The sequence below is a fragment of the Oncorhynchus nerka genome, linkage group LG15, assembly GCF_034236695.1.
Source record: "Oncorhynchus nerka isolate Pitt River linkage group LG15, Oner_Uvic_2.0, whole genome shotgun sequence".
In the NCBI taxonomy this organism is placed as follows: Eukaryota; Metazoa; Chordata; class Actinopteri; order Salmoniformes; family Salmonidae; genus Oncorhynchus; species Oncorhynchus nerka.
In genome coordinates, this window is record NC_088410.1 from 28,713,188 (window position 1) to 28,734,589 (window position 21,402).

At 43.5% G+C, this 21,402-nt stretch overlaps 1 protein-coding gene across 1 annotated transcript; it reads left to right on the forward strand.

Annotated features, from left to right (window-relative positions):
• The first annotated feature begins 7,952 nt into the window (after positions 1–7,952).
• Positions 7,953–9,305, forward strand: LOC135559817 (cilia- and flagella-associated protein 251-like). Its single transcript, XM_065000691.1, has 2 exons — positions 7,953–8,118; positions 8,242–9,305. Exon 2 carries the CDS (start codon positions 8,271–8,273, stop codon positions 9,303–9,305), a length of 1,035 nt encoding a protein of 344 aa, XP_064856763.1. The 5' UTR covers positions 7,953–8,118; positions 8,242–8,270.
• Positions 9,306–21,402: the final 12,097 nt, after the last annotated feature.

The following is a 21,402-nucleotide window of genomic DNA, read 5'->3' on the forward strand; positions in this document are numbered from 1 at the left end:
ACATTTACATGATTAGCTCAATCAGGTGATATTAATTAAGGAGAAATTATTTTATAGAATAGCATGTCATATCACTTAATCCGGCATAGCCAAAGGCACAACATGATCTACAATTAATTTCCATTCAAAATCCTAATTTCCCTGACCCCTAACCTTAACCCTAACCTGTAACCCAAACACACACACACAAGCACACAGACTGTTTTGGAAGGAGGCTATTTGAAGTAATGGAGCATGTCAATGGAAGAAAATGTCGGATTAAATATTTATTTAAAGTATTGCAGATCACATTCAAAGCAGAGGTACAAAGGAAATGGATTTGCTACAGCTGACCCATTTGTCATGAATGTATTTGATTTAGCTTTGTGTTATTACATGAAAATTTGTTTATATATTGAATCAACAAGAGCGGAACAGTCAATTACCACAGTTATTTCATACTTGTTTGTGAAAGCATCATGACCGTGAACAATAACAATCTGTCAATAATCTCTGGTGAACAGACCACGTAGACATACATGGTCTACCGTAGATCTGTCTTTATACTATGGCCACCGATAGCAAACGAGCATCAGTGTGTTTTTCATCACTGGTTATTTGGACAAATCACGATTTCGCAGGTGTTAAGCACCTTTCGAATTTCAGAAGGGTAGGGGACATTCGGCCCATAGACTTGCCTGTAACTTTCAAAGAGAGAGGTTGGAGCTCCTTGTTCAGGTTCTGCTCCTCATTCTAGCATCTCTTAATCTCTTCTCTTAACATTTCTGGACCAAGAATCTAATCGAGCAGCTGACCCATTACGCAAGACTTTAGTTTTGGGTGAACTGAGATTAATATTTCAATATCCTCATACAGTCCATACATCAAGTAGAGTATTACCATTTTTCAAAACTGGACTATTTTTAGCTACAGTGCCTGCATTGAAATGTACTTCTCTGTAGTCACAAACCAATAAATGCAGGTATTGTAAAACAGTAAAATGCCCAATCGAAGCAGCAAACAGCAGTTAAGGCAGAATTTACTCCCTCACAAGGTAATAACAACCGCCTCTTGGTCGTTAAACAAATCAGCCAATGAGAAATCAATACCAGACTGGCTTGCAGTCAGGAGAAGCAGAGAGAGCTGCGTTCAAGAGCGGGCTGATAAGAGCTCTTCTTCTGAGGGTCAGACGTACACACTTTTACAACCTCTCCTTAATGCATTTCTAATTAGACAATGGTGTAGGAACGATGGGTTGGAGAGAGCTGCGTTCAAGAGAGGGCCACTAAGTGCTCTTCTAGCAAGAGTCAGACAATGTTACGTACAACTTCTTGTTAATTCTTTTGTAATGAGGAAATAGTGTAGGAACTAATATGGTTGGTTGTGCACCTTTCAGAGACACCACATAGACATGTTTCTTGACACGTGATTATTTTCTTCTAATGTAGTCTCGAGAATATTCAACAATAACATCCATAATAATGCCTTATTTGAAATACTCAAATATCTTATTTGGCAATATACTCAACTTAAATGTGATATGCTTATTGACGTTTATTTATTGTCTGGCAAGGCTACGGAATGGCATGGTCTACAAAATGTACCACGGAACCTTTGAGAAAACTACATGTAAAATCCTGACTAAAGGTTTTTTAACCATCCAAGTGTGGCATGTTGGGGCAGGGTGTGTATCTAAGCCGGGACCTGGAGAAGGGTAGTAGATAACCCCTGGACCTCATTGAACACCAGAAGGTTGTCATCAGAGTTAAAGTCAATGTGGGCAAGGTGAAGACAACAGACTGCCAAAGCCACCCTTTGCAGAAGACGTGGCATGACGAAGGTTACGACTCAGCCTGGGTTCCTCCTAACTGTGGCATGGTGAAGAGTGGTTTAGAAGAGACCTGTGTCTGGGACCCAAACCACATTACTGTTTTAGGCATCTTCAAATAAAAAACAGAACCCACCTTACAAAGTGAGGACACTGATGAGGAAGAAAAGGAGGATGAGGATTATGAGGAAACAGGTGTGGAAGGAGAGGAGGAGGAGAAGAAGGGGGAGGAAGAGAATGGCAATTTATTAATTAGATTAGCTCTCATCCTGGGTCCATTCTCCCATGTCTCCTCTCGCTTCCTTTTGAAAAAGTTCAAAGGTAATTAAGGAGAGGTGGCGTGTAGAGGGACATTGGACATAAATGCACTTTATGAATTGACTCTCCTGAATGGGTGTAACCAAAGAAGACCTTTGTAGCACTCAACATCTTTCAAGGGTATTTTTGTCCTACTGAATCTGAATTTTTGTAATCTGGGGGATTAGGGACATTCGTTTTTCCTGACCGCTTGTGACCACATTTGTTCCTGATCAGATCACATACATGATATAGGTTTAAAGAAGTCTGCATAACATGATTGTGTAGGAGAATAAAGTTATGTTTGCACTTGTTGACCTTTTGATGCTGAACATGTCTGGTAAGAAGTGAAAGGGATTAACATCCTGACATCAGACATCAATATAACAGCCTTGGGGGCGGGATCTACTAAGCTGTGGAATTGTTTTAAGAAGGTCATACCAATGATCATTTTGCTATTTGATTTGGAATATTAAGACCTCTTGAAGTATCCCCCCCAAAAATAAAAAAATAAAAATGAATGCAAAATGTTATTTGACCTTACTGCTGTTAGCCCCATACAAATGCATTGAATAACAGATTCACTTCATGGAACAACAGATAGTCCCAAAATACTATCTAGGAAGTTTCATCTGAAGTGTCTGTCCTATATCTGAGAGGTATAAGAAATATATATACTGTATATACAGTTGAAGTCGGAAGTTCACATACGCTTAGATTGGAGTCATTCAAACTCGTTTTTCAACCACTCCACATATTTCTTGTTAAGAAACTATAATTCTGGCAAGTCGGTTAGGACATCTACTTTGTGCATGACACAATTCATTTTCCCAACAATTGTTTACAGACAGATTATTTAACTTATAATTCAACGTATCACAATTCCAGTGGGTCAGAAGTTCACATACACTAAGTTGACTGTGCCTTTAAAAAGCTTGGAAAATTCCAGAAAATTATGTCATGGCTTTAGAAGCTTCTGATAGGCTAATTGACATCACTTGAGTCAATTGGAGGAGTACCTGTGGATGTATTTCAAGGCCTACCTTCACACTCAGTGCCTCTTTGCTTGACATCATGGGAAAAATCAAAAGAAATCAGCCAAGACCTCAGAAAATAATTGTAAACCTCCACAAGTCTAGTTCATCCTTGGGAGCAATTTCCAAACGCCTGAAGGTACCATGTTCATCTGTACAAACAATAGAACGCAAGTATAAACACCATGGGACCACACAGCCGTCATACCGCTCAAGAAGGAGACGCGTTCTGTCTCCTAGAGAAGAACGTACTTTGGTACGAAAAGTGCAAATCAATCCCAGAACAACAGCAAAGGACCTTGTGAATATGCTGGAGGAAACAGGTACAAGAGTATCAATATCCACAGTAAAACAAGTCTTATATTGACATAACCTGAAAGAACACTCAGCAAAAATGGGGAAGGCTTAAAAGCCGAAGAACAACGTCTGAACCATGAAGCACAGGGGAGGCAGCATCATGTTGTGGGGGTGCTTTGCTGCAGGAGGGACTGGTGCACTTCACAAAATAGATGGCATCATGAGCGAGGAAAATTATGTGGATATATTGAAGCAACATCTCAAGACATCAGTTAAAACATGGTCACAAATGGGTCTTCCAAATGAACAATGACCCCAAGCATACTTCCAAAGTTGTGGCAAAATGGCTTAAGGACAACAAAGTCAAGGTATTGGAGTGGCCATCACAAAGCTTGAGCTCAATCCTGTAGAACATTTGTGGGCAGAACTGAAAAAGCGTGTGCGAGCAAGGAGGCCTACAAACCTGACTCAGTTACACCAGCTCTGTCAGGAGGAATGGGCCAAAATTCACCCAACTTATTGTGGGAAGCTTGTGGAAGGCTACCCGAAACGTTTGACCGAAGTTAAACAATTTAAAGGCAATGATACCAAATACTAATTGACTGTATGTAAACTTCTGACCCACTGGGAATGTGATGAAAGAAATAAAAGCTGAAATAAATTATTCTATCTACTATTATTCTGACACTTCACATTCTTAAAATAAAGTGGTGATCCTAACTGACCTAAGACAGGGAATTATTACTAGAATTAAATGTCAGGATTCGTGAAAAACTGAGTTTAAATGTATTTGGCTAAGGTGTACATTTCTGACTTCGACTGTATGTGCAGTTAAAATATGGCAATAGAATCAATGACCGAAAATATGTATCTTTGACGTCAAGAAAATAAGTTCTCACCTTTTACTCAGCACCTACATTGCACCAGATTTCGAAGTCCAGAAACAAAAATACTTATTTTGGACGTCCGGAAAATATATATATTTTGATTTCCGTACATGACGTCTTTTCACCTTTTCATTCAGCACCTAAAATGCACCTTACATCAACGTCTGGAAAAGACGTCTAAAAGATGTCTTTCCAACGTCATTTTGCTTACTGGTTTAGATCTGGTAAAAAGACAGTGTCTAGGTGTTGTTCTCTAAATAAAACACTCCTGTCATAACATCCTTCATTACTGAGACGTGACGTCTTGTATGATTGGAAACAAAACGTCTACATATTTGCATATTAACAGCACAAAATGCCCATCACTACATTCTTACCTGTACCTGCATCCTGGATCAACATCAGTTAGACAACTCCAGATCTGTAAGTATTTTAACCAAATAATCTTAATAAAACTTGATTAAGTTTAATGTTTTGGAATTCCAACATTATAATGTTGATAAAAATCTATTGACACCTGTGGCGGTCTGTGCCATTGAAGACGAGGGAGGACAATAATTTTTTTTCATGAGCATGGCCTTATTTCCATGACAGCGTATTGGATGACTGTCATTCATATTCCATTCACCCAGTTCAATGTAACATCGAGATGGTTCAGGATACTACATGATACTGTGACGACCCTCTCTGTCTGCCGTATTCTCTCTTTGCTCTTGTTTTCCTTATTAGGATGCCGGTGGGCGGAGTTGGGAGGGTCGTCAGCTACATGGGAAACACCTGGGCCCGGTGTGTCCCAGGATAAATACACCACTTCCCCATTCATGGAGGAGACTCTCTCTATGCAGACACCTTTCTAGATTTTGTTGTGTATCTTGGTGGCCTTTTGGTTGTTTGCTTTGGCACCTTTCAACACCCTGCATTATCACATTCATGCATGCAAAACACTCACTTACACTACTGATTACACACACCATTGTATATTGTACTTAGTTACTTATTTAATAAATATGTTTTGTTACTCCTTATCTCCACGTTGTCTCCCTTTTGTTACGGGCTTTGAGCCGGTTCATGACAATACTCAAATTTGACATATTTCCATCATGAGGTTGCTACAACCTAGTCTATGAATGTTTTCAAAGTAGGTGTACACAGGTTGACATACATTTTTTAGGCGACATACAGTGACAAATGGACAGAAAGTGACACATTCAATACCGCCTTGCTCACTACTCTTGCTTGCATCTAGCTGATCTAGTGTCACGTTGTATAAATGATTGGAGACAGGCGCAGGAATATGTAATAGGGGTTTTTAATACTCCACCCAAAAACCCAACAAAACACGGGACGAGACCCGTAATAAGGAGTCCACAATACACGCAGCACGAAAGCCGAAACAACAAAGCACAGGTACTCGCAAGCCCAACGGACATGGGAACAATAACCCACCAAGACAATGGTGAACAGTCACATATATACAGTACAATTACTAGTCAGGGGAATTGGAATCAGGTGTGCGTAATGAGACAGTTCAGTGACGCCTAGAGGCCGGTGACATAGACCTCCGGAACTGGTGCGTGGAATGAGCAACAGTACCGGGGAATCCGTGACATTTGGGATGTAATCATTAGTCCAACAGTTACAAAATTAGAGTTTCTATTGGACAAATTCAGGTATGTTATCCCCGTTTCATTCTGTTTGCTTCTGTTTATGAAACCTTTTTCAACAGAATTGGCAGAATGAATTCACATCTGATAACACGTAAACACAGTTCACTTTCATAGCAGCCACACTGTATTCCTTCTCGTATCTACATGCTCTCCTCCTCTCACCTTTTCCCTCTGCTTGTGGATTTCAATGCACAACACATCAGCTGTATGTGACCAGACGAAACCATATCATAATAATATCATAACGCTACACACAGCCTACCTACATTGTTGTAGGTAGGCTGTAACATCATTGTCAACATAGCTAATAAAACTAGTGTGTTAGTAAACCCGCTACAATCATGCAGAACTGTATGTACAGTCAGTAAGCAGTTTAGCAGTTACACCGGCAGGCCCCAGTGGCAAGAAATAGTTCAACCAAAAGCTTACCTTGTCTTGGAAGAGTTCCAGTATTGTGTTGGATAGCCATAGCCAGCTAGCTAACATAGCATCCCACCTGTTTGAGCCGGGTGTTTATTAAATTGACTAAACTAGCAAACTGCATTTGCTAGCTAAGTACACTACCGGTCAAAAGTTTTAGAACACCTACTCATTCCATTTTTTTTCATTTCATTCCATTCCATTTTCTTTATTTTTACTATTTTCTACATTGTAGAATAAAAGTGAAGACATAAAAACTATGAAATAACACATATGGAATCATGTAGTAACCAAAAAAGTGTTAAACAAATCAAAATGGAGGAGGAGGTTTTATGGTGTGGGGGTGCTTTGCTGGTGACACTGTTTGTGAATTATTAAGAATTCAAGGCACACTTAACCAGCATGGCTACCAGAGCATTCTGCAGAAATACACCATCCATAATACACCATCCAATACACCATGTAAGGGCTATTTGACCAAGAAGGAGAGTGATAGAGAGCTGCATCATATGACCTGGCCTCCACAATCCCCCGACCTCAACCAAATTGAGATGGTTTGGGATGAGTTGGGCCGCAGAGTGAAGGAAAAGTAGCCAACAAGTGCTCAAAATATGTGGGAACTCCTTTAAGACTGTTGGAAAAGTATTCCAGGTGAAGCTGGTTTTCGAGAATACCAAGTTTTCAAAGCTGTCATCAATGCAAAATGTGGCTATTTGAAGAATCTCAAATGTAAAATATATTATGATTTATTTAACACTTTTCTTGTTACTACATGATTCCATATGTGTTATATGTCTTCACTATTATTCTACAATGTAGAAAATAGTAAAAAATAAAGACAAACCCTTGAATGACTAGGTGTTCTAAAACGTTTGACCGGTAGTATAAGTAAAAGTGAAAGTGAAAATAAAATGACAAAATATCTCTTTCTCTCTCTCTCTATCGCTTCTCCTTAATTTTTTAAGGTTCACCATCGTGCCAGCCAACAGAGTACTGTTGAGTCTACTGTGGACCTCCATTGCAAAACAGTGTGTTTTAATAATTTATTTGGTGACATGTTAATGTATTTAGTATAGATTTATCTAAAAAAGGATCATTTTTAAATGTTTCACAATTTTATGAAATTCACCGAGGAGGATTGTCCTCTCCTTCCTCCTCTGAGGAGCCTCCAATGATTGTATTATAAAGAGTTTAATTGTATGTGACCATGAGAAAACCATTTCTGGCTGGCTGTAGTGTGAGAAGGATTTTAGATGAAAACCTTACCTCCAGTTTGAATAATCCTGTATAAAAAAATATATTGCAAAAACTTCTGGATACAAGACAAATTAATTTGATACGTTTTATTGGTTAGCAAAATCCACTCAAAGCAAGTTCATAAAGCCAGTCTCTTCAGTAGGCAGATACAGCCAGTGAAGGGTTAGCTGGGTGCTAAGTGCAAATACCAGGCAGCCATTTGAGAGCGAGGGAGAAGGGGGTGGTGTAAAAATAACAAAGCCTGCCCCTTCCTAATTTAGGAGACATCCTGCTCTGATCAACGAAAGGAAGACAACTTCTATTTATATTCCTTTTACCAGTAACAACTTCCTTGGGTGTAAAGTAATCTGTCTGGTGAATCACTTTTACCTGAATCACCCTTCAGAGATCAACACCGATCTGTCATTAAGTGAACTAACTAATATAGAACCATATAACTTGGACGTTTTTTGGTGAGTATTTTATCCAACTTAACCTTTTCAAATTGCAGCTGTTTTATACTCTGTTTTGATATACTGTAGGTCAAATGTAGTTCATTCCCTTCTATATATTTTGACACACTTATTTGTGGTCAGGGAGGGAATACCTTAAAATTGGGGAGGATATGGCCACGTGGAGAGGAGATTACTTTACTTCTTCTGCTGTGGCACGAAGAATGGGTCTATCAGGGCCACGGAATGGCAGAATCTACATCATGTACCACGGCACCTCTTGGTGGGCTGCACAGAAAATCATGGTTAAAGATTTTTGTCCGTCCAAGTGTGGCATGTTGGGGCAGGGTGTGTATCTAAGCCGGGACCTGGAGAAGGCTAGTAGATACCCCCTGGACCTCACTGAACACCAGAAGGTTGTCATCAAAGTTAAAGTCAATGTGGGCAAGGTGAAAAAAATAGACCGCCAAGACCACCCTTTGCAGAAGACGTGGCATTACGAAGGTTACGACTCAGCCTGGGTTCCTCCTAACTGTGGCATGGTGAAGAGTGGTTTAGAAGAGACCTGTGTCTGGGACCCAAATCGCATTACTGTTTTAGACATCATCAAATCAAAAACAGAACCCACCTTACAAAGTGAGGATTCTGATGAGGAAGAAGAGGAGGAAGAGGATGAAGAGGACACTGAGGATGAGGAAGAAGAGGAAGAGGGGGTGGAGGAAGAGGAGGAGGAGGAGGATTATGAGGAAGAAGGGGTGCAGGAAGAGGAGGAGGAGGAAGAGAATGAGGATTATGAGGAAGAGGAGGAAGCGGACGGGGACACTGAGGAGGAGGAGGAGGAGGAGGAGGAGGAGGAGGAAGAGGAGGAGGAGGAGGAGGAAGAGGAGGATTATGAGGAAGAGGGGGTGCAGGAAGAGGAGGAGGTGGAAGAGAATGAGGGTTATGAGGAAGAGGAGGAAGCGGATGGGGACACTGAGGAGGAGGATGAGGAGGAGGAGGAGGGGGAGGAGGAGGGGGAGGAGGAGGAGGATTATGAGGAAGATGGGGTGCAGGAAGAGGAGGAGGAGGAAGATAATGAGGATTATGAGGAAGAGGAGGAAGTGGATGGGGTCACTGAGGAGGAGGATGAGGTGGAGGAGGAGGAGGGGGAGGAAGAGGAGGATTATGAGGAAGAGGGGGTGCAGGAAGAGGAGGAGGAGGAAGAGTAGGAAGAGAATGAGGATTATGAGGAAGAGGAGGAAGCAGATGTGGACACTGAGGAGGAGAAAGAGGAGGATAAAGAAGAGGATTATGAGGAAGAGGGAATGCAGGAAGAGGAGGAGGAGGATTGAGAATTATGAGGAAGAGGAGGAAGCGGATGGCGACATGGATGAGGAGGAGGAGGAAACAGATGAGGACACGGAGGAGGAGGGGGACACTGAGGAGGATTATGACGAGAGGAGATGGAGAGAGAGGATTATGAGGGAGAGGAGGAGGACTCATAGTGAAGATAAGCAGACTATTCTATGAACTCAGTGGTGTTTTTAATACAACTCTCTCAGGCTGAGGGACAGAAGTCACCATCATTGTAAAGGTTAGCTAATTTGTTGTTTTGGGAAAGTCATTTCTAAAGATGTATACTTTCTTTAAAAAAAAAATAACACACACACACACACACACACACACACACACACACACACACACACACACACACACACACACACACACACACACACACACACACACACACACACACACACACACACACACACACACACACACACACACACACACACACACTCCCAGACATACACACACAGACTGTCTTGGAAGGAGGCCATTTGAAGTAATGGAGCATGTCAATGGAAGAAAATATGGGATTAAATATTTATTTAAAGTATTGCAGATCTCATTCAAAGCAGAGGTACAAAGGAAATGGATTTGCTACAGCTGACCGATTTGTCATGATTGTATTTTATTTAGCTTTGTGTTATTACATGAAAATGTGTTTACATATTAAATCAACAAGAGCGGCTCAGTCAATTACTACAGTTATTTCATACTTGTTTGTGAAAGCATCATGACCGTGAACAATAACAATCTGTCAATAATCTCTGGTGAACAGACCACGTAGACATACATGGTACCGTAGATCTGTCTTTATACTATGGCCACCGATAGCTAACGAGCATCAGTAGTTCTGTGTTTTTCATCACTGGTTATTTGGACAAATCACGATTTCGCAGGTGTTAAACACCTTTCGAATTTCAGAAGGGTAGGGGACATTCGGCCCATAGACTTGCCTGTAACTTTCAAAGAGAGAGGGTGGAGCTCCTTGTTCTGGCATCTCCTAATCTCTTCTCTTAACATTTCTGGACCCAGAACCTAATCGAGGAGCTGACCAATTAGACTTTAGTTTTGGGTGAACAAAGATTAATATTTCAATATCCTCATATAGTCATTTTGTTCCAAACTGGACTATTTTTTAGCTACAGTGCCTGCATTGAAATGTACCTCTCTGTAGTCACAAACCAATAAATGCAGGTATTGTAAAGAGTAAAATGCCCAATCGAAGTAGCAAGCAGCAGTTAAGGCAGAATTTGCTCCCTCACAAGGCAATAACAACTGTCTCTGGGTGGTTAAACAAATCAACCAATGAGAAATCAATACCAGACTGGCTTGCAGTCAGGCGAAGCTGAGAGAGTTGCGTTCAAGAGCGGGCTGATAAGAGCTCTTCTTCTGAGGGTCAGACGTACACACTTTTACAACCTCTCCTTAATGCATTTCTAATTAGACAATGGTGTAGGAACGATGGGTTGGAGAGAGCTGCGTTCAAGAGAGGGCCGATAAGTGCTCTTCTAGCAAGGCTCAGACAATGTTACAAGACGTACAACTTCTTGTTAATGCTTTTGTAATGAGGAAATAGTGTAGGAACTATTATGGTTGGTTGTGCACCTTTCAGAGACACCACATGGACATGTCTCTTGACACGTGAGCCTTTTCTTCTCATGTAATCTCGAGTATATTCAACAATAACATCCATAATAATGCCTTGTTTGAAGTACTCAAATATCTTATTTGGCAATACACTCAACTAAAAAGTAATTCGTTTATTTGACTGTTATTTCTTGGGAGAAGGGGTATATTTATCCTGTCTACTTCTGTCTAGTAGAACAGACAGAATAACCCTCTGGAGTGAAATATTATAGAATAATAGAATCTATGAGCTCTAGTTCTATGTGGCAGGCTGGTGGATTCACTCCTGTTCTACTGTTAGAACCTCTACAAATAGAAAAACCAATCAAAGGAAATATCCTTAGACCTCCGAAACAGCATTGTGTCGAGGCACAGATCTGGGGAAGGGTACCAAAACATTTCTGCAGCATTGAAGGTCCCCAAGAACACAGTGGCCTCCATCATTGTTAAATGGAAGAAGTTTGGAACCACAAAGACTCTTCCTAGAGCTGGCCGCCCGGCAAAACTGAGCAATAGTGGGAACTAAAAGACAGGAAACCTTAAGATTATTTCTGTACCGGTGTACGATGTTTTTAAATACACACACAGACCTGCCTTGGTCAGGGAGGTGACCAAGAACCCGATGGTCACTGACAGAGCTCCAGAGTTCCTCTGTGGAGATGGGAGAACCTTCCAGAAGGACAACCATCTCTGAAGCACTCCACCAATCAGGCCTTAATGGTAGAGTGGCCAGACAGAAGCCACTCTTCAATAAAAGGCACATGACAGCCCTCTTGGAGTTTGCCAAAAGGCACCTAAAGACTCTCAGACCATGAGAAACAAGATTCTTTGGCCTGAATGCCAAGAGTCAAGTCTGCAGGAAACCTGGCGCAATCCCTACAGTGAAGCATGGTGGTGGCAGCATCATGCTGTGGATATGTTTTTCAGCGGCAGGGACTGTGAAACTAGTCAGGATCTAGGCAAAGATGAACTGAGAAAAGTACAGAGAGATCCTTGATGAAAACCTGCTCCAGAGTGCTCAGGTCCACAGACCTGGGTCAAGGTTCACCTTCCAACAGGACAACGACCCTAAGCACACAGCCAAGACAACACAGGAGTGGCTTCGGGACAAGTCTCTGAATGTCCTTGAGTGGCCCAGTCAGAGCCCGGACTTAAATCAAACATCTCTGGATCGACTTGCAAATAGCAGTGCAGCAACGCTCCCCATCCAACTTGACAGAGCTTGAGAGGATCTGCATAGAAAAATGGGAGAAATTCCCCAAATACAGGTGTGCCAAGCTTGTAGTGTACTTATGTAGTTATGTACATTTTCATTTTTGAATCTTTTTAAATTAGCCCAAAATTCTAAAAACCTGTTTTTTCTTTGTCATGGTATTGTGTGTAGATTGATGAGGGGAAAATAACTATTTAATCAATTTTAGAATAAGGATGAACGTAACAAAATGTCAAGGTGTCTGAATACTTTCTGAAGGCACCTGTAACGGTTTTCGTTGGTGGAAGAAGGAGTAGACCAAAGCGCAGCGTGATAAGTGTTCATGTTGTCAATTTAATCAAAGCTGAACACTAAACAAAATAACAACGAGGAATAACGAGAACGAAATAGTTCTGTCAGGTGATACACACAAAACAGAAAACAACTACCCACAACTCAAGGGCGAAACCAGGCTGCCTAAGTATGGTTCTCAATCAGAGACAACGATTGACAGCCGCCTCTGATTGGGAACCATACCAGGCCAAACACATAGAAATACAAACATAGAACAAAACATAGTCCAGGAGAATCTGTGTGGATCTGAGGCTCTCCTGCTAGTTCAGGAGAATATGTGTGGATCTGTGGCTCTACTGCTAGTCCAGGAGAATCTGTGTGGATCTGAGGCTCTACTGCTAGTCCAGGAGAATATGTGTGGATCTGTGACTCTACTGCTAGTCCAGGAGAATCTGTGTGGATCTGTGGCTCTACTGCTAGTCCAGGAGAATCTGTGTGGATCTGTGGCTCTTCTGCTAGTCCAGGAGAATCTGTGTGGATCTGTGGCTCAACTGCTGGTTCAGGAGAATCTGTGTGAATCTGTGGCTCTTCTGCTAGTTCAGGTTAATCTGTGTGGATCTGTGGCTCTACTGCTAGTTCAGTTGAATCTGTGTGGATCTGTAGCTGTTCTGCTAGTTCAGGTGAATCTGTGTGGATCTGTGGCTGTTCTGCTAGTTCAGGTTAATCTCGTTTGGCTGCTGCTCTGACATCATCAGTACGCCTCCGCCTCACCTGAGTGACCACTGATCCCTGCTCCCCTCTCTGTCCCCTCTGGCTGAGACGGATCATTCTTTATCTGGGGGTTATCACTCACTCGCAAACTCTCTCTCTCTCTCTCTCTCTCTCTCTCTTTCTATCTTTCTCTCCCTATCTCTCTGTCAGGTATATGAGCAAATATTGTCACCAAGGGGAGTTCTGTTTATTGTTGTGAGAAAAAAATGTGAGTCATCCTGGGACACACACACACACACACACACACACACACACACACACACACACACACACACACACACACACACACACACACACACACACCCTCCCCCTGAACCCCCCTCCCCCTGACACACACAGTGAGACAGACAGACAGCATGGTAGGACACACACACGTACATGCTGTAACCCCCCCCCCCCCACACACACGCTGCATGTGAAATCTGTAATCCCACAGGCCCATAGAAGCCCCTGATGAAACACACACTACAATTGTCCACCATCGTCAAAAGCTGTGTGTGTTCATGTCCAAAACAACAAACCTTAATCCACTGTGACCCCGATCCTCTATTCATATACTGCTATGTTTAGAATCTGCAAGTAAGTGCTTCCGTTTGGGCCCATTCAATTTCATTTAATTCAGGTCAAGGTAAATTGAAAATCCAATTCAAGGTTTGAACAAGGCCATTTAATTGACATATTTCTTACTTTCGTAAAATGTACTGAACTGGAATGGGATTGACCCAAACCTTGTTCACTGAAATCATTTACAGTGGATGTTGGGAACTTTAACATTGTGACAGCAGCATGTGACCTTTCCTCTGTCTTGTGTCAGGCTTAAGCTAACAGGAAGTGTTACACAACGTGACATTTGTACACCCAAAGCCTCAGAAGGTTCCAATCCACATGACTTACATAACATCTCCCAACACGCGCTGTCAATCAATCTGATTTCTAATCAATCAGTTGACTATCGCTCTAATGAGCTGGCCTGAATTGACTGGATTGATTTCCATTACTTTAGTCACTAGCAAGATGTCCTTTCATTTCAGGGTGTTCCCACAGCCATTTCAGAAGAAAGAGGAAGCAGCAGACTCTAGTAGCTCCGATGCAGTCATCTATTTACCAACGTTTCCACAGCAAGCCGTCTTCATCAGGGTTTCATCAAAATTAATTCCTACAGCCATAGCATGGAACCGTCCCGGGCAGATCATCTTGTGTAGTCGATACATTGATATCTAGTTTAAAAATAAACATATATATATACATATTTAACTAGGCAAGTCAGTTAAGAACAAATTCTTATTTGCAATGACGGCTTACCCCGGCCAAACCCAGACAACGCTGGGCCAATTGTGCACCGCCCTATGGGACTCCCAATCACGGCAGGATGTGATACAGCCTGGATTCAATCCAGGGACTGTAGTGACGCCTCTTGCACTGAGATGCAGTGCCTTAGACCGCTGCGCCACTCAGGAGCTTAGGCGTTGTGTCGTGTCAATACTGTGGGTACATTAACATGACATAGACATGTGCGTTATTCAGCAGACGCTCTTATCCAGAGAGACTTACAGGAGCAGTTAGTGTCATTGATAAAGTTGCTGTGTGGTGTGTGGATGTGTCATGCCTAGCAGGATGTATTAGGGCAGCGGTTCCCAAAAGTTTTCACTCAAGCCCCCCTTTCAGCACTGGGGAACAACCCCCCCCCCCCTGCATGCGTGCACCCTGTCTATTTCTATAGGCACAAGCACTGTTCATGATACAAATTGTTCACAACCCCTCTTGCTGGCGGAGATAAGATTTTTGCAGGTTTAAAGCCTATTTCCTGCAATTCTACACATTTTGCATTGTCTAATGTGTATTCGCATGATATTTGAGTTACTCGAACATAAATTACCTAGCTAAAACACGTTCACAGACATGGGCTAGTTGATCTGGACATTTCTGACAAGTTATAAATATCTCTCTAGGGCCTGCAATGACTGACATGACAAGAGGAATACTGATGATGCACAACCCAATTTTGAAACTGCACCTTGTGCATTCTACTATTACAACTTTCAAGATTGAGTTGAAAGCTGGACTGAGTTCCTTAAAAAAAAAGTATATTTATTTATTTATTTGGGGGGGTGTAGTGTACCAGAGCAGAAGTAAAGCTTCCATAGTCAGTCATCTATCTTGCTGTGTTGAATACAACCACCCATACAACCCTCCCCTTCCAGAAACATCTCCTCGGCCCCACCACACCACCACACACACATTCTAAGAAACGTACACATTTCTACCATACCCCCCTCCCCCCTCCGCCATCCAAAACACACACACACACACACACACACACACACACACACACACACACACACACACACACACACACACACACACACACACACACACATATATCCTCAGTAGCCTGACAGTGGTAAGGTATAGACCCACAGATCACATCTCACTGTCACCCAGTGAGCTCCAAATCAGTCCTCACACACACGCACACACACACACACCACAATGAGTTACAGGGTATCCAGACATAGAGACATTTTAATGAGCTCAGCCTCCTGACACATCCATCAGAGGACGCCAGGGGGGTGTCGATTTGGCCCCCTCTCTTTTGGAAGGTTCCCCTCTCACTTAGATTTATTGAAATGATATGCAGTCGTGTCTCCCGTCATGTCAACTCTCTTGGAAAACTTTGGGCATAGAGTTGATGCTGAGGACGATTCAGGTTAAAGTGCTCTTCAAGGAAGCTGAGGTTCATGAAAAACAATAGCATCAAATGAAATGTGGGGGTCCCATAGGCTAGTAAGTCAACTGCTAGCCCCTGTACCAGTAAGTAACTGTCATCCCTGGAAAATGAGTCTCAATTATCGTATTCGAAGACTGTTAGCATTGTATCATTTCACCGATAATTAAATAATAATTGAATATGTCACGGCTGTTGAAGGAAGTGGACCAAGGTGCAGCGTAGTGGGCGCACATTTTCTTTTATTATAGAAAATGACGCCAACAAAACAAAACAAATGAGAAAACAACCGTGAAGCTACAGGCTATGTGCCCTGAACAAAGTCAACTTGCCACAAAGACAGGCGGAAAAAAGGGCTACCTAAGTTTGGTTCTCAATCAGAGACAACGATAGATAGTTGCAACCCGGGCCAAACACAAAGAAATATAAAACATAGACATAAAGAAACTAGAATGCCCACCCTAGTCACACCCTGGCCTAACCAAAATAGAGAATAAAAGCCTCTCTATGGCCAGGGCGTGACAGAATAATTCAAGTCGCTCTGGATAAGAGCGTCTGCTAAATGACTTAAATGTAAATGTAAACAACACAGTCAAATGAAATGTCACACCCTCCTCTTCAAGACTAATCCTGACCTATTCCTCCCCCATTGAGAACGATGTATCATTGACCTTCTGGAGTAGCCATTTACATATCTAGCTTTATGAAGTCTGACCTCCTCATGGCTGGGTTTATAGTACTGGAGCTGACGGCTCCTTCTGACATCTCTGTTATCACCATGGTAATTAGGAGGATGGTTGGTTGTGTTGGTTGTGTTGCAATGTGGAAGTGAGGTTGCAAGCAATGGCGCCGACAGATATGCAGTGTTCTACATTATTTTTTATGTTTTGTGTTATTACACACAGCCGGAAATAACTTTTGGATATCAGAGCGACGGTAACTCACCAGCATTATGACCAGGAATACAATTTTCCCGAATTGGATCCTTTATTCGTACCCCCCAGGGCAATTGAACTTATCCCAGAGGCTGCTCCAAAACGCCACCGAAGTTCTATCAACACACTGACTGTAGTACTCGCTTAGGGAAAACACTAGATCACTTCTACTCGCCTTTTCGAGATGCCTACGAGGCCCCGCCCTCCCTTCGGCAAATCAGATCACAACTCCATTTTGATCCTCCCTTCCCATAGGTAGAAACTCAAACAGGAAGTACCAAAGCTAAGGTCTATTCAAACCTGGTCTGACCAATCGGAATCCGTGCTTCAAGATTGTTTTGATCACCCGGACTGGGATATGTTCCCTGTAGCCTCTGAGAATAACATTGACACTTACACGGACATGGTGACTGAGTTCATTATAAAGTGTATAGGTGATGTTGTTCCCACGGTGACTAATAAAACCTACCCAAACCAGAAACCTAGATAGATGGCAGCATTTGCGCAAAACTGAAAGCGCGAACCACCGCATTTATCCATGGCAAGGTGACTGGGAATATGGTTGAATACAAACAGTGTAATTATTCCCTCCGTAAGGCAATCAAACAGGCAAAACATCTGTACAGAGACAAAGTGGAGTTGCGATTCAACTGCTCAGACACGAGACGTATGTGGCAGGGTCTACAGACATTCATGGATTACAAAGGGCAAACCAGCCAAGTCGCAGACACCAACATCTTGATCCTAGACAAGCTAAACACCTTCTGCACCTGCTTTGAGGATAACACAGTGCAATCGACGTGGCCCGATCCCAAGGACTGTGGGCTCTCATTCTCCATGGCAGACGTGAGTAAGACATTTTAAGCATGTTAGGGGCTCCCGAGTGGCGCAGTGGTCTAATTTTATTTGTTTTATTTATCCGTTATTTTATCAGGTAAATTGACTGAGAACAGGTTCTCATTTGCAGCAACAACCTGGGGAATAGTTACAGGGTAGAGGAGGGGGATGAATGAGCCAATTGTAAACTGGGGATTATTAGGTGACCGTGATGGTTTGAGGGCCAGATTGGGAATTTAGCCAGGACACCGGGGTTAACACCCCTACTCTTACAATAAGTGCCATGGTATCTTTAATGACCTCAGAGAGTCAGGAAACGCGTTTAACGTCCCATCCGAAAGACGGCACCCTACACAGGGCAATCACTGCCCTGGGGCATTTGGGATATTTTTTTTTTGGAGTGCCTCCTACTGGCCCTCCAACACCACTTCCAGCAGCATCTGGTCTCCCATCTAGGAACTGACCAGGAACAACCCTGCTTAGCTTCAGAAGTAAGCCAGCAGTGGTATGCAGGGTGGTATGCTGCTGGATCAAGGATTAAGATACTGCATCTCCGTGCTAGAGGCATTACTACAGATCCTGGTTTGATTCCAGGCTGTATCACAACCGGTCGTGATTGGGAGTCCCGTGGGGCAGTGCAAAATTGGCCCAGCGTTGTCCGGGTTAGGGTTTGGCCGGGTTAGGCCGTCATTGTAAATAATAACTGGCTTGCCTAGTTCAATAAAGGTTAAATAAAAATGTAATAGAAAAAACTCACAAGGCTGCCGGCCCAGACTGCATCCCCAGCCACGTCCTCAGAGCATGCGCAGACCAGCTGTTGGACATATTCACTCTCTCCCTATCCCAGTCTGTTGTCCCCACTTGCTTCAAGATGTCCACCATTGTTCCTGTACCCAAGAAAGTAAAGGTGACTGAACTAAATGACAACCGCCCCGTAGCACTCACTTCTGTCATCATGAAGTGCTTTGAGAGGCTAGTTAAGGATTATATCAACTCTACCTTACCTGACACCCTAGACCCATTTGAATTTGCTTATCGCCTCAATAGATTCACAGACGAGTGTGATCCTCTTCTCACTAAACACTGCCCTATCCCATCTGGACAAGAGGAATGCCTACATCAGAATGCTGTTCATTGACTATAGCTCAGCCTTCAACACCCTAGTACCCTCCAAGCTCATCATTAAGCTCGGGGCCCTTGGTCTGAACCCCACCCTGTGCAACCGGGTCCTGGACTTCCTGACGGGCCGCCCCCAGGTGGTGAAGGTAGGAAACAACACCTCCACTTTGCTGATCTTCAACACAGGGGTCCCACAAGGGTGCGTGCTCAGCCCCCTGCTGTACTCCCTGTTCACCCATGACTGCGTGGCCACGCACGCCTCCAACTCAATCATCAAGTTTGCAGACGACACAACAGTAGTAGGCCTAATTACCAACAATGACGAGACAGCCTACAGGGAGGAGGTGAGGGCCCTGGCAGAGTGTGGCCAGGAAAATAACCTCTCTCTCAACGTCAATAAAACAAAGGAACTGATCGTGGACTTCAGGGAACAGCAGAGGGTGCGCGCCCCATCCAAATCGACGGGACCACAGTGGAGAAGTTGGAAAGCTTAAAGTTCCTCGGCATACACATTACTGACAATCTGAAATGGTCCACCCACACAGACAGACATATGAGGCTGAAGAAATTCGGCTTGGCCCCTAAAACCCTCAGAAACTTTTACAGATGCACAATTGAGAGCATCCTGACGGGCTGTATCACTGCTTGGTACGGCAACTTCTCCGCCCGCAACCACAGGTCTCTCCAGAGGGTGGTGCGGTCTGCCCAACACATCACTGGGGGCACACTGCCTGCGCTCCAGGACACCTACAGCACCCGATGTCACAGGAAGGCCAAAAAGATCATCAAGGATATCAACCACCCGAGCCACAGTGTGTTCACCCCGCTATCATCCAGAATGCGAGGTCAGTGCAAGTGCATCAAAGCTAGGACAGAGAGACTGAAAAACAGCTTCTATCTCAAGTCTATCAGACTTGTAAATAGCCATCGATAGCTGGCTACCACCCGCCTACTCAACCTTGCACCTGCTAAATCAATTACATTTCAGTTGATTTGAATGGACATATGTTGAAAAAGTGTGTGTGTGGGGGGGGCATGATGCCGACGCATGTCTTGCGTTTGTCTTTGTGTCTATACACATCAATATTTCCTGCTGGGTAGATAAACTGTCATGAGAGAATGGGGCCTGTCTGATAAAAGGCATAGTGATTAATGCACACCATTTTCCAGCAGCCCACCACCAATGTATTGTTATCCATTATGCACTGACCAATAACAAATGCCCCATCCAACCTATTACCATACACAACATAACAATAACCTGCCATAAACAGTTGAACAGCCTACCAAACGACCCCAACACCAGATATCACAGCACTCCCAATCCCTCACAGCACCCCTCTCCTTTATCACAGCCCAACTGCGGTGGTGTTAAGAACAGCGTCCTTTTGTATTCTGCTCACCAGACCACCATCACATTAGACAGTAGCCTACAGGGGATCTAAGGACTCTTGACTGCTCAACTGACCTCAACCTTTTCCACTCTTCTCTTCTGCCTTTCTTGCACATTTCAATACTTCTGGGAACTACTGTTGTTGTGCTTAGGAAAGAAAATGGCCACCATAGCTGGCCCAGAGGGTAATGTGATGCGGGTGGATTGGTCGCAGCAGGTGCTGCAGTCAGTCAGAGGGAGAGAGGGAGGAAGTCAGGGATGCCTGAGTCAAATGTCAGTGGCCCTGATGGCAGGAGACAGGGGCACCCTATCCCTAGAGATAGTGCACTACTTTTGACTAGAGCCCTATGGGCACTGATCAAAGTTAGTGAACTATATACTGTAGGGAATAGGGTGCCATTTGGGACACAGGCAGGTCATTGGACGTGGCCTCAACCTAACCTGATCCCTGACTGCCTGCCTGGCTGTCTGCATGACTGGTGGCCGAGGTGTGTGTGTGTGTGTGTGTGTGTGTGTGTGTGTGTGTGTGTGTGTGTGTGTGTGTGTGCGTGTGCGCGTGTGCGTGCGTGTGTGTGTGTGTGTGTGTGTGTGTGGCCCCTGGCAGAGCCTCCTCTACTGTCTCTGGGAGGACAACAACATTCCCACTATACTGTAGTAGACAATTCCCCAGAGAGAAGAAGGGATGGAGAAGGGGAAGGGATGGAGAAGGGGAAGGGATGGAAAACGGGAAGGGATGGAGAAGGGGAAGGGATGGAGAAGGGGAAGGGATGGAGAAGGGGGAGGGAGAGACAGGAAGAGAGGACTGGAGAACAATAGAAAGGGGATGATACAGAGACAGGAAGACATGAAGATAAAGAAACAAGGGGAATAGAGAAAGGAATGAGTGAGATCGGGAACAGGAAGGAAAGGGAGTGAGAGAGATAGAGAGAGGTCAAGAGGTGAATAAACAAGACTTTTTCCACATAACTGAAGTGTTTACATAGCGGTTTGCTGTGACTAGCTTGTTCTAGTTGGTGTGTTGATGTGTTCTATCTGGCTGGGGCTTGACAACCTCCCCAACACCACCGCTACAGCCTAACATGCC

Bases quoted from the DNA above. Each gene is read 5' to 3' on its own strand.
- LOC135559817 (XM_065000691.1), top strand. From the start codon at position 8,271: ATGGCCACGTGGAGAGGAGATTACTTTACTTCTTCTGCTGTGGCACGA.